The following is a 12,839-nucleotide window of genomic DNA, read 5'->3' as shown; positions in this document are numbered from 1 at the left end:
GGGGGCGCTGGTGTCCTATATGTAATAGGCTCTGTATACACTGCCAGGTGGATGGCTGCCTGTAGGGGGCGCTGGTGTCCTATATGTAATAGGCTCTGTATACACTGCCAGGTGGATGGCTGCCTGTAGGGGGCGCTGGTGTCCTATATGTAATAGGCTCTGTATACACTGCCAGGTGGATGGCTGCCTGTAGGGGGCGCTGGTGTCCTATATGTAATAGGCTCTGTATACACTGCCAGGTGGATGGCTGCCTGTAGGGGGCGCTGGTGTCCTATATGTAATAGGCTCTGTATACACTGCCAGGTGGATGGCTGCCTGTAGGGGGCGCTGGTGTCCTATATGTAATAGGCTCTGTATACACTGCCAGGTGGATGGCTGCCTGTAGGGGGCGCTGGTGTCCTATATGTAATAGGCTCTGTATACACTGCCAGGTGGATGGCTGCCTGTAGGGGGCGCTGGTGTCCTATATGTAATAGGCTCTGTATACACTGCCAGGTGGATGGCTGCCTGTAGGGGGCGCTGGTGTCCTATATGTAATAGGCTCTGTATACACTGCCAGGTGGATGGCTGCCTGTAGGGGGCGCTGGTGTCCTATATGTAATAGGCTCTGTATACACTGCCAGGTGGATGGCTGCCTGCAGGGGGCGCTGGTGTCCTATATGTAATAGGCTCTGTATACACTGCCAGGTGGATGGCTGCCTGTAGGGGGCGCTGGTGTCCTATATGTAATAGGCTCTGTATACACTGCCAGGTGGATGGCTGCCTGTAGGGGGCGCTGGTGTCCTATATGTAATAGGCTCTGTATACACTGCCAGGTGGATGGCTGCCTGTAGGGGGCGCTGGTGTCCTATATGTAATAGGCTCTGTATACACGGTCAGAGCCGGGCTCTTAGGTAACAAAATGTTCTGCAACATCATAACAGATTTCTAATCTTTGTAGGATCTCAATATATCAGCGTCACCAACCCAGAAGGTCCTACCTAGAAGTTATATACGCAGTTACCCGCGGACCCCATAGACAGTAATGCACAGAGGACTGTTCTCGGAGAAATGGTAAAGATCCGACCTAGAAACCCTGCCGGCTCCGCACTCACCTTCCGATCTTCTTTGAACTCGTCCGCAGCCGTAGAAAAGTCAGGAATGGAGTTTTTGCAGTGAGGACACCCTGAAAAAGAAGGAGGAGAGTGTTATAGCACATGACATGACAGACAGGGGGCGCCAAAGAGCTGGATAATTCAGCCTGCAGTGTAAAGAATGGAGGTTTCCTGTCCAAGTCTCCCCTGTACAATGACGCTACCATATGTGTATATACACATATGGTCTATTGTCTACTGAGGTCGCTGATATGGAGTACCTGGCAGTAGGGGGCAGCACAATGCACCTAATATGAAAAACGGATGTTTGGGGGGGGGGGTTGTCTGGATACTTTGGATCACATAGTGTATGTAGATATGGGAGAAGATCAGTCAGCAGCAGAGGATTTATCCTTTATAATTACATGACGCCGACTGACGCGTTTTCCATATCAAAACCATTAAGAAATTTGATTGATACAAGCAGAATGTTTCTAGTGCCTAAAATTCTCAGAGAAACATCTGGAAGAAGAAAAATAAAACCTCCAGCAGCTTTCCCTTCCAATAGGAGTGCATGTCTGTCCTTTACACCGCAGGTCACGTGCTGAGGGTGCAAGTCTTAGAGTTATTATATGTGAATTAAAGGTTTTATGGAGACCAGGGTCAGAGGTCGCCCAGTATCGGGCCTCGCTGCGGGGGAAATACAGCGGGATTCTCAGACCACGGAGTATCGGATTAAAGGGAACTCATTGGAACAAGATGCCGGCAGCTCGCCATCGCGCCTCCCATCCCGCCATCGATAATCTGATTCGCTTCATTGATCTGACGCCTCCTTCCTGATCGCTTCTGACAGCGGATGATAAAACTAATTGTCCCGTCCTGTGAATCGTTCGACCAGGGGTGAAAACATCCGGACATGTCCAGGACCGAGGGATGTCAGGCCGCTCCATGAGACGCCGCACCTAAGGCACGGCGACAAATTAGAAGCTGGCACAAAGAATCGTTAGCGCTGCGGCTTTCAGGTCACGAACAATTAACTGTAATTACTCAGCTGACAGCGCGGCGGTGGATGGACGGCGCGGGCGCTAATGGGAGGCATCTCAGGGAACAAAAGGAGAGTCCGAGGCGCGCGGTTATTATGGAGGGGGACGGGGCAACACGGGGTTAATAAACTTCTGGAAATCCAGGAAAAAGAGCAGGATAAGCGAATGCGAGCAGAGAAGTGGCCGAGTCCTGCACAACGCCTCACTGCGGTCTCCATTCACATCAAGAGCAGCTTTCAGATTCTCAATGGTTGCTCTTAGCACATGGCTTTAGCTCCACCCCATTGTCACACATGATCTTAGAATGGAGCACCCACAATGCATTGTTCTCTGCTATCAGAACTTTAAATGCAGCTTTGGAAGTAACTGGAGCATGAGGATAAATACCAGATAGGTAAAGCAAAAGGATTCTTCTTGTTCCAGTAAAGACGCATGGGTAGTGGGGTAGCGGTATACAGCACAATTGTGAGGCAGGTATTGCTAAGCGTACACGCACCCCTGGTCAGGTGCAGATTGTATCAGTTCCATCTGTGTAACACTGACCTTGTCCTGTCTGCAGAGCCCACACGGAGAGAACATCCTCTTACTACACCGATACACTGTAGCAAACCCTGAGCTGTGCCAGCAGAATTAGGTATGCACTGACAGCTTGCAAACATCTTGAGAATCAGGCCAGCGCCTTCCTCACCCACAGACAAGAGCCGCCGGCCATGTCCGACAACATAAAGGGTTAACTGGCTGCTCAGCCTTTGCTCAGGTTCTTGCAGCGGATTGTTACAAATCCCATAATCCCCCGTATCAGGGATCAGACGATTTTTAAGGCTGCACTTACAGTCCCATAGAGGAAGCAGCACAGATGTCTTTACATCAAATAGAAATCTATCCAGGCGGTTTCACTGAGCTTGCAGCCTGCGGAGCGCCCCCTGCTGGTGGGAACTTGTGCAAAGCGGAGAGAGGAGGGTCAAATATAGAGAAATTAAAGAATATAGACCGGGCTACATTGAACCAAGCCACCCCTCTCTGCAGATCCCCGACATTATTTTGTTTATATATACCTAGAGCTGCCCACACAGCAGAGGCTTTGTTACAATGTTTCAGTGGAGGCAATCCTCTAGATTGATAACAGCAGCGCTAACCGCTCTCCTGTCCTAGACCCCCTGGTGATACAAAGTATCAGCACATGTAACACATAATCCATAAGGGGGTCCCTCAAGTGGCGGACCATGATCTGAATCTGCACCGAGGACCCCCCATGAGTCCGAGCGCTGCAGACATGACAATATCGATCCCTTTGAAGAAGTCAGGACTACTCTGCACAGGATCCCGCACGGCCTACCATCAGGATATTGCCTGCAGCGACTCCTGGAAGTGAGAGGTCCTGACAGCAGTATATGCTATTATTTTCTTTGTCAGGTCTGGGGTCTCATTGAGTTTAGGGGGTCCGGGGGTTTTCGTCACCTGACCACAGACCCGCACCCTAGGCTGTTGGAGGAGAATTAGCTCAGCATGTTCACTGACAGCAAGCAGAGATGTTGATGAATGGATGGTCCACTATTCATGTGTCAGGTTAATATCTCCGCAGACATAAATAACAGTTACAAATCCGCTCAGAATTTGTCACAAAAGGCGCAACTTGATTATAAAAGCGGAGGCAGCGCGGCGTTCACGGGAGGCGCGGCGGGGGCGAGCGGGCGGCTGCAGATCTGCACACTCCTCATGTTCTCCGCTTTGCTTGGGGCAGATAATCTCCTTATGTGGAGCCCGCGGCAGATGGGAAAGGATTCCGGATTCTATTTGTTCAGTTCTTATCAGGAAAATGCAAATCCACAAAGAAATAAAACAAACCATACGGGAAACGACGAGGCGCAAAGTGCTGTAATACCGGCGAACCTGCTGCACCGCGCCGATTACAGAGAATCTAGAAGAGAGCGGCTCCTCAGGGGCCTGCATTATGGGAGCAGGGGTCCTCCAACCCCCATCTTTTGGCCGCTGGTGCAGCGCTCTTCATTGGCTTCTATGGGAGGTCCAGAATGGCCAAAAAGGCAGTTACTGTGATAATGGGATGACCAGGGCGCACCCAGCCACCTCCCCACCACAGCAGCCAGACACGGGTTAGAGGACCCCTATAATTATAGTATTCTGGAATGTGGCAGATCTTCTCCTTATACACTGACGAAGCAATATTTACATAGGACTGCACCGACCCATTAACCTCCGCTGCATGTTTGGCACACAAGGCAGGAAAACAGATTTACCTCCCAGCAATATCCATTAGTCAGTGACAACTTCCTGACACACTGTAACGGATTATACATCTATCAGCAGAGGGATTGTAAACTTTAATAGGATATTACTAGAAGTGGGCAGATAGAGAATATACTGCGGGTGATCACAGCGCAGGAGTGGCGCCCCCTGGGCACACAGCATCAGGTCATACAGTCTCATGAGACGCGTCGTCTGCACATTGGGTTCATATAATTTACATTAGGACACTAGGACTGATGTCATGTTATATAGAGTCTTACACTCCAGTCACATCCAAAGCTGCATTATACAGACATGCAGTGAATATGCCATAGAGGAGTAAGACTGGAGCTTGTAATGGCTGATAACAGAGGACAACAGTCCCCTCTGCAGCTGGATGAGCCAGGGATTTCAGGTCTTTACACAACTATATGGAGGAAATAAGAAGGTGAAGGATCTTACATGGCGCGTAGAACATGACCAGCGCGTGCTTCTTCTTCTTTAGAGTCTCTCTGAAGTCGTCCCCAAGGAGGTGGAGCACGCTCGATGGCTTGTCCTCCCACGCCGGTTCTGGAGGAGGTGGAGCCTCGGGGCTGTGACAAACACAACGTTACGTGACTTATGACATCATACAGAATAACACTGCATGCGGCAAACCATTCACACACATACTTGCGCATGAACTCCAGAATCTTCTGCTCGGTGCGCAGGTGCGGTACGGTGAACTTCTCCTCTCCATCCTCAAAATACTTCAAGGTTGGAAACCCAGAGATGTGGAATCGCTCGGCCAGAGATCTGTGCACGGTGGCGTCAATGGCGGCCAAAACACCGGTACCCTGGAGGAGCAAAAAAAAAAACGGGTCAGTTCTGAGAGCGGGGGAGCGGCAGCAGCAACTAATGATCAATGGCAGAAACTGCAACATAAGGTCAGAAGGTTGTCGCCGGGACGGGTGGAGGCTGTGATGTGTGTACAACGCTACACTGCATGGCAGAGCTACTGTAACTGGAGAATAAACTCCCCCTGGTCAGATGCTGAAACAGAGGTAACTAAACATGGAGCAATGAGATCTGGGGGTGTGGGGCGCGCTGACACTCGGCGGTACGGGACGACGGCGCGCTGACACTCGGCGGTACGGGACGATGGCGCGCTGACACTCGGCGGCACTGGACGACGATGCGCTGACACTTGGCGGCACCGGACGACGGCGCGCTGGCACTCGGCGGCACGCTGACACTCGGCGGTACAGGACAACGGCGCGCTGACACTCGGCGGTACGGGACGATGGCGCGCTGACACTCGGCGGTACGGGATGACGGCGCGCTGACACTCGGCGGCACTGGACAACGATGCGCTGACACTTGGCGGCACCGGACGACGGCGCGCTGGCACTCGGCGGCACGCTGACACTCGGCGGTACAGGACAACGGCGTGCTGACACTCGGCGGTACGGGACGATGGCGCGCTGACACTCGGCAGTACGGGATGACGGCGCGCTGACACTCGGCGGCACTGGACGACGATGCGCTGACACTTGGCGGCACCGGACGACGCCGCGCTGGCACTCGGCGGCACGCTGACACTTGGCGGTACAGGACAACGGCGTGCTGACACTCGGCGGTACGGGACGATGGCGCGCTGACACTCGGCAGTACGGGATGACGGCGCGCTGACACTCGGCGGCACTGGACGACGATGCGCTGACACTTGGCGGCACCGGACGACGGCGCGCTGGCACTCGGCGGCACGCTGACACTCGGCGGTACAGGACAACGGCGCGCTGACACTCGGCGGCACGCTGACACTCGGCGGTACAGGACAACGGCGCGCTGACACTCAGAGGCACAGGACGACGGCACACTGAGACTAGGGCCCTGTTAGGGTTGATATTCCGAGTTCTACGGGCTCTGTGGACTATTAGAGTTCCCTATGTAGGAATCTCATGTACTACAACCCCCATGCGGCCTACCGGCACGATGAGCTCAGCTGGATTTGCTTCATCTTATAAATTATTAAAACCTTTGATTACAATTTAAGTGATTAATGCAGAAACGTCTCCTGCCGGAATGACCCCCCAAACCTCCATTCTGCTGCGCTCGGATACAGCGGCTCGCCTCCCTGTTTTCTCTAAATATGACAAGTTTAATTAATCCTAACGGTAAACACTTCTCCTAATAAACACGACTCTCAGGCTGTTCCTGTAATGTTCGCAGCGCTGGAGATTTGGCACAGTGAGTGAATTAGCAATCAGCCTGCGCTCGGCTCCAACTCCTCGAGGATCTCGACAAGACGAAGCGCTTCATTCTCATTAGGCACGAGCATTAGGATTCTATTAGTAAAACAATCCATAAATTAGAAAATCTACAGAATAATAAATATTATGAAGTGTTTAAGTCGTGTCACACCAGAAAGCGAGAACAATGTACGGGGCAGGAGCTGGCGACCCCAAATATACGCACTGCACTACCTATAGCGGACCGCGACATTGTAACCGGGTATAGCGGACCGCGACATTGTAACCGGGTATAGCATGCACATACCATCTACAGGAGGAGCCAAGACACTGGATACGCTATCATATACAGTCAGAACATTAATGCAGCATTGGAAGAAGGAAAAATGGCCAAGTGTAAGTGACTGTGACAAGGGCCACATTGTGATGGACAAGGCAGGACACCTTCATACGGCTGCTCTTGTGGGGGGACGCTGGCATGTAGTGGTCAGTACCTACTAAAAGGAAGGACACTCTGTGACCAGCAACAGGATCGTGTGCCCATACCCAGGTGACCAGCAACGGGATCCTGCGCCCACACCCAGGTGACCAGCAACAGGATCCTGCGCCCATACCCAGGTGACCAGCAACAGGATCGTGCGCCCATACCCAGGTGACCAGCAACAGGATCGTGCGCCCATACCCAGGTGACCAGCAACAGGATCGTGCGCCCATACCCAGGTGACCAGCAACAGGATCCTGCGCCCATACCCGGAGACCAGCAACAGGATCGTGTGCCCATACCCGGTGACCAGCAACAGGATCCTGCGCCCATACCCGGAGACCAGCAACAGGATCGTGTGCCCATACCCGGTGACCAGCAACAGGATCCTGCGCCCATACCCAGGTGACCAGCAACGGGATCCTGCGCCCACACCCAGGTGACCAGCAACAGGATCCTGCGCCCATACCCAGGTGACCAGCAACAGGATCGTGCGCCCATACCCAGGTGACCAGCAACAGGATCGTGCGCCCATACCCAGGTGACCAGCAACAGGATCGTGCGCCCATACCCAGGTGACCAGCAACAGGATCCTGCGCCCATACCCGGAGACCAGCAACAGGATCGTGTGCCCATACCCGGTGACCAGCAACAGGATCCTGCGCCCATACCCGGAGACCAGCAACAGGATCGTGTGCCCATACCCGGTGACCAGCAACAGGATCCTGCGCCCATACCCAGGTGACCAGCAACGGGATCGTGCGCCCATACCCGGTGACCAGCAACAGGATCCTGCGCCCATACCCAGGTGACCAGCAACGGGATCCTGCGCCCATACCCAGGTGACCAGCAACAGGATCGTGCGCCCATACCCACTGTGCCAAGTCATTACACCAGATCACACTGCATGAGTCTGTCGCACACGAATACAATACACAAAACTGCCGGACAGTGTATATATGTCTATTATCACAGCACCAGATTTCCTTACACTTTCCTCGCGCAGGGCTTCGGCCGCCTTCTCGTAATCTGGTTTCATTTTCTTGCAGTGTCCGCACCCTACATGGAAGAGAAACAATCCGGTGATCACCATAATCTGGGATCTTACACAACATCCTGGTCATTGGATATGCCCCAAAATAATCTCAAGTGCTCACAATCCTGCAGTTATTCAGATGCTAAAAATTCTACCAAGACAATTCTTTGCTTTATCAGTTCCCAGGAAAGCGGGGTGACAACCAATATGGATTGCATTTCATGACTTTATTTGGATTTCCCAAAAACCTCAATGAGGAGTCTGCTTAGTGACGCCCCAATAACTCCAGTACACAGAGATGACGCTGTAAGACTTAGGAAAACTGGGAGAATACGACACCAAACACTACGTGCGTTGTAATTACTATCAGGCAGGTAGTGAGAACCCAGCTTTCCTAGAACGAGATAGAGTAAGGGTAACGAGGCAATGGTTTTACTTCAGAAGGAAGAGCTGGTTATAATGGCGGACGCAGCAGACGGGAGGAAAGTGGAGAATGGCTGACAGAAGTGATTACAACACGACAAGTCTGAGTGTTTGTGACAGTCTCATGTAGGTCACGACCCCCGGCTGTGACAGTCACTGAATTTGCCGCCACAATGTAGCAGCGGGCGGTGGCTCAGCCAGGAGGGCACCAGGACCCCTCTATGGAATGGCGCAATAATCCCTCCGGCCACTCTCTTCACCACGCAGAGCTCCAGTATACTCCATAGCATTGTATATAATTAGGGGAGGGGGTAGGATATCACCACCGGCGTAGGATGAACAGCAGCCATTACCGATCCGATCCTCAATCCAGCGGCAGTGATCACTTCACTGCCGAGATTTCTGCGGCTCACAGTGGATGGTCTGCACTGACACACTGTAACAAACTGTGAGAATCATTAGGTCTGTGCTGAATTTCAGGCTTGGAATGGAGATTTTCACCGCTGGACATTAGGTCCTCTTTAAGGGACTGCTATATTATTTGTGGGGCAAGCATTCCCTGCTCCAGTACAGCTGCATGCCGAGGTAGAGCTAATGATCAGGAGTCTGGGAAAGCGGGATGGAAACCACTGCCCAGTAATGAGAAGAAACGAGCAGGACTTACATGGGGCGTAGAACATGACGAGCACAGATGGGTTATCCTGGACAAACTGATCAAAGTCGGCGTCAGTCAGGTGATGGACAGCGCTTTCCTGCTCCGACCATGGCACTTCAGGCTCTTCAGGGGCCGGAGGCTGAGGGCTGAAAAGAGACCAGCATTGCATGGGTTAATCGAGTACACGTCAAGAAGCTGTCACTGACGCCTCCCGCCATAATGGGGCAGCACCTGGAGGATTCTGAATGCAGGATACTTCTCGCTGTAGTCGTTACAATGTATCACTCACAATCAGTCTATAGACACGTTGTTTGTGGTGAGCCGTCATGTGATCAGTGATGTCATGGGAGATGCTGCAAGCAGTGCGGTTTTAGCGCAGGAAGCCTGGCCCTTGTCAGAGGCGGCGTGTGGTCAGGATGGGAGACCAAGTGTAATGTGCGGCTGCACAGCTGCAGGAAACCACAAACCACTGAACAAGGGCAAAAATACAGCAAAACCCCCAGGGCACCTGCCAGGTAGTCAGCCATGTTATTATCACTGCTGCCTGGTCCTGTCTCTGCCCATAGACATACACAGCTACTGCCAATCCCTTGTACCCGGGGTGCAATCAGTGCACTTGTGCTCGCTACTGCCCTCTCCTGTCTGTACAACCTGCTAGTTATTGACCCCTCACCGTTGCTGCTGCCCCTGCCAAAGGCTATGATAGTCTTTATGTTCTAGGTGGAGGATTTCAGCTCTTACATTAACAGGTCTTCATGTAGACAATAAACACTACAACTCCCAGCAGACACCATTCCTGTCATTCTACTCACTTTTTCAGCCAGTCTGTGATGTCTTTGGCAGTCGCTCCGTATTTCTCAAAATTAAACTTGTACTTTCCTTTCCTGAAAAAAATAAAACAAGGAAATAAAAAGTTTATACCGGGATTGGTCATACCCCAAGTGTAGCGGCAGTCACTGGAGGTGATCTAGCAGGTCATTCAACAAGCGCAAGAGGGGTCCTGGTGTCTACTCCGCTCAGGGGTGTTCAAGCGCAGGTCGTGAGATGCGGTCAGGGGCGGGTCGTGAGCTGCGGTCAGGGGCGGCTCGTGAGCTGCGGTCAGGGGCGGCTCGTGAGCTGCGGTCAGGGGCGGCTCGTGAGCTGCGGTCAGGGGCGGCTCGTGAGCTGCGGTCAGGGGCGGCTCGTGAGCTGCGGTCAGGGGCGGCTCGTGAGCTGCGGTCAGGGGCGGCTCGTGAGCTGCGGTCAGGGGCGGCTCGTGAGCTGCGGTCAGGGGCGGCTCGTGAGCTGCGGTCAGGGGCGGCTCGTGAGCTGCGGTCAGGGGCGGCTCGTGAGCTGCGGTCAGGGGCGGCTCGTGAGCTGCGGTCAGGGGCGGGTCGTGAGCTCCCGTCAGGGGAGGGTCGTGAGCTCCCGTCAGGGGAGGGTCGTGAGCTCCCGTCAGGGGAGGGTCGTGAGTTCCCATCAGGGGCGGGTCGTGAGCTGCGGTCAGGGGCGGGTCGTGAGCTCCCGTCAGGGGAGGGTCGTGAGTTCCCATCAGGGGCGGGTCGTGAGCTGCGGTCAGGGGCGGGTCGTGAGCTGCGGTCAGGGGCGGGTCGTGAGCTCCCGTCAGGGGAGGGTCGTGAGTTCCCATCAGGGGAGGGTCGTGAGCTGCGGTCAGGGGCGGATCGTGAGCTCCCGTCAGGGGAGGGTCGTGAGTTCCCATCAGGGGAGGGTCGTGAGCTGCGGTCAGGGGCGGGTCGTGAGCTCCCGTCAGAGGCGGGTCGTGAGCTCCGGTCAGGGGCGGGACGTGAGCTCCGGTCAGGGGCGGGACGTGAGCTCTGGTCAGGGGAGGGTCGTGCGCTGCGGTCTGGGGCGGTCAAGTTCATCCACTCAGCGCAGGGATTAGGCCATGAAACAAGAGCATCTGCGGTCAGTGCCGCTCATCCCCAGGGCCGGAACCCAGAATTACTCACTCAAAGTACAGGACAGTGGGGTAGCCCTTCACACTATATTCTTCCTTTAGCCTCTCAAATTCTGGTGGGAAGACGTTCAATCCCGCTAAAACCTGCAGGAGTGAAGAGAAACTTCAGACCCCAAATGTTAAAGAGGCAACAAAGAACAAAGTGACCAGGAGAAGGCGACTCCGCGGCCGATGCAGAGGTCACGAGAGACTTGAGTTTTATGATTTTATAAGACCTCTGCTTACTCACAAAGGAAGGAACCATTTGTGTTCACATTCAGAGGCTGGATACCCTGCCACAGTCCAGTCCTGCTCACTCAGCTGAGGGCTTGTTACAATGTATCAGTGTGGACAATCCTCTGGGAGCTGAACATATCAGCAGCTAATATTTCACTGACACATTGTAACAAACGAGGACGGATTAGCAATGTCTGGATGTTAGAAGGCAGTGGAGCGTCGCCGGCAGCAGCTCCGCCTGTAAAGGTTTTCACGTCCAGTCTATATCCGAGTTGCCCTGGTAGAATAATCTTGTTAGTGGTGGCAGAGATGGCGGTATTACTAGCAGCACCTCTGTCACATTGGGCAGATATGATTTCTGATGTGTTTGGAGGGCCGGCTTGCAGCGACAGTCCTCGCTGGCTCCTCGGCACCTGTCAGAGGACATCAGTGTCCCGGAGCTGGTACCAGCCGGGTTATACGCCTGATATTTACCCCCCTGAGCACAGACCTCACAGAATGAGGGGGATGTGATCAGACAGTATTATATCACTGCCCTGTACTGGAGAGTACTCACATAGGTGCCCTTCAGCTCGGTGGCCGCCTGTTGGTACGCTGGCATCAACCTCTTACACACACCGCACCCTGAAGATGAGAGATGAGGAACAATAAGATGGGTGGAAAATGTCAAGAACCATAGCGCAGGGGAGGAGACTGAACGGGAGGATGGGCACGGTATACAGCGGTGGGGAACAGTATACAGGAGCCCAAAGGAGACAAAAAGAGGCAGAGAGGACACGAAGGAACAGCAGAGGCCGCACGAGGCACAAAGAATGGCGGAAATTATGAGTCCAGGATACGGCAGTGACAAAAATGGAAGAGGACAAGAATAGACATCCAGATTTATGAGCATGGGGGTAGGGCGGTGAGGAAGCCGGAGTACAAAGAAGCGGACGGGTATTAGGGACAGAGAAATCTCAGGTGGAGGGGACAAGACAAGAGTCAGACCCAAAGCAGAGAATGAGGAAAATGAAGAGTTCTAGGGCTGACCCTTCACATATCACAGGGCAGAGAAGGTACCAGGCGCATTAATAATGATATAACCCTGCCCATGGCGGCACCAGGCGCGGCTGGCACACACAGGACGACGGCGGCGATTCACAGCAGCACAGAGGAGTCACTCACATGGAGCATAAAACATCACCAGCATGGGGCGATCTTCCTTCTTCAGGAGCTTCCGGAAATCCTTCTCACTATCGAGATGGACGATGTCTTTGGCGTCAGGATTCTCCTCCCACAGCGGCGCCCCCTCTGGATCTTTTAAAAACGCCGCCATAGACTGAAGAGAAGAGAAAAACGGTTTTTGTGATATAATCTAAGTGAAGATGATGGAAGATACAGCAGGGAAAGCTGGGTGGACCTGATCTCATTCCCAGAGCTTTCAAAAAAAGTCACATCATTGATACAGTAGCAAAGAATGGATTGACTCCATGCTATTCAG

General features: G+C 53.3%; 1 protein-coding gene across 1 annotated transcript in view; it reads right to left on the bottom strand.

Annotated features, from left to right (window-relative positions):
- PDIA5 (protein disulfide isomerase family A member 5) overlaps positions 1-12,839 on the bottom strand; it is a 35,127-nt gene that overhangs the window by 4,612 nt on the left and 17,676 nt on the right. Inside the window, exons 6-14 of the mRNA XM_075284717.1 lie at positions 12,524-12,677; positions 11,916-11,983; positions 11,136-11,227; positions 9,999-10,070; positions 9,196-9,332; positions 8,064-8,131; positions 5,033-5,196; positions 4,823-4,953; positions 1,095-1,165 (exon numbers count right to left, since the gene is read on the bottom strand). Coding sequence (XP_075140818.1) covers positions 1,095-1,165; positions 4,823-4,953; positions 5,033-5,196; positions 8,064-8,131; positions 9,196-9,332; positions 9,999-10,070; positions 11,136-11,227; positions 11,916-11,983; positions 12,524-12,677 — 957 coding nt within the window. The remainder of the gene's footprint in view (positions 1-1,094; positions 1,166-4,822; positions 4,954-5,032; positions 5,197-8,063; positions 8,132-9,195; positions 9,333-9,998; positions 10,071-11,135; positions 11,228-11,915; positions 11,984-12,523; positions 12,678-12,839) is intronic.

Source organism: Leptodactylus fuscus, chromosome 8, assembly GCF_031893055.1.
Source record: "Leptodactylus fuscus isolate aLepFus1 chromosome 8, aLepFus1.hap2, whole genome shotgun sequence".
NCBI classification, from domain to species: Eukaryota; Metazoa; Chordata; class Amphibia; order Anura; family Leptodactylidae; genus Leptodactylus; species Leptodactylus fuscus.
The sequence above is the reverse complement of the archived record's forward strand: the minus strand, read 5'-3'. Positions and strand labels throughout refer to the sequence as shown.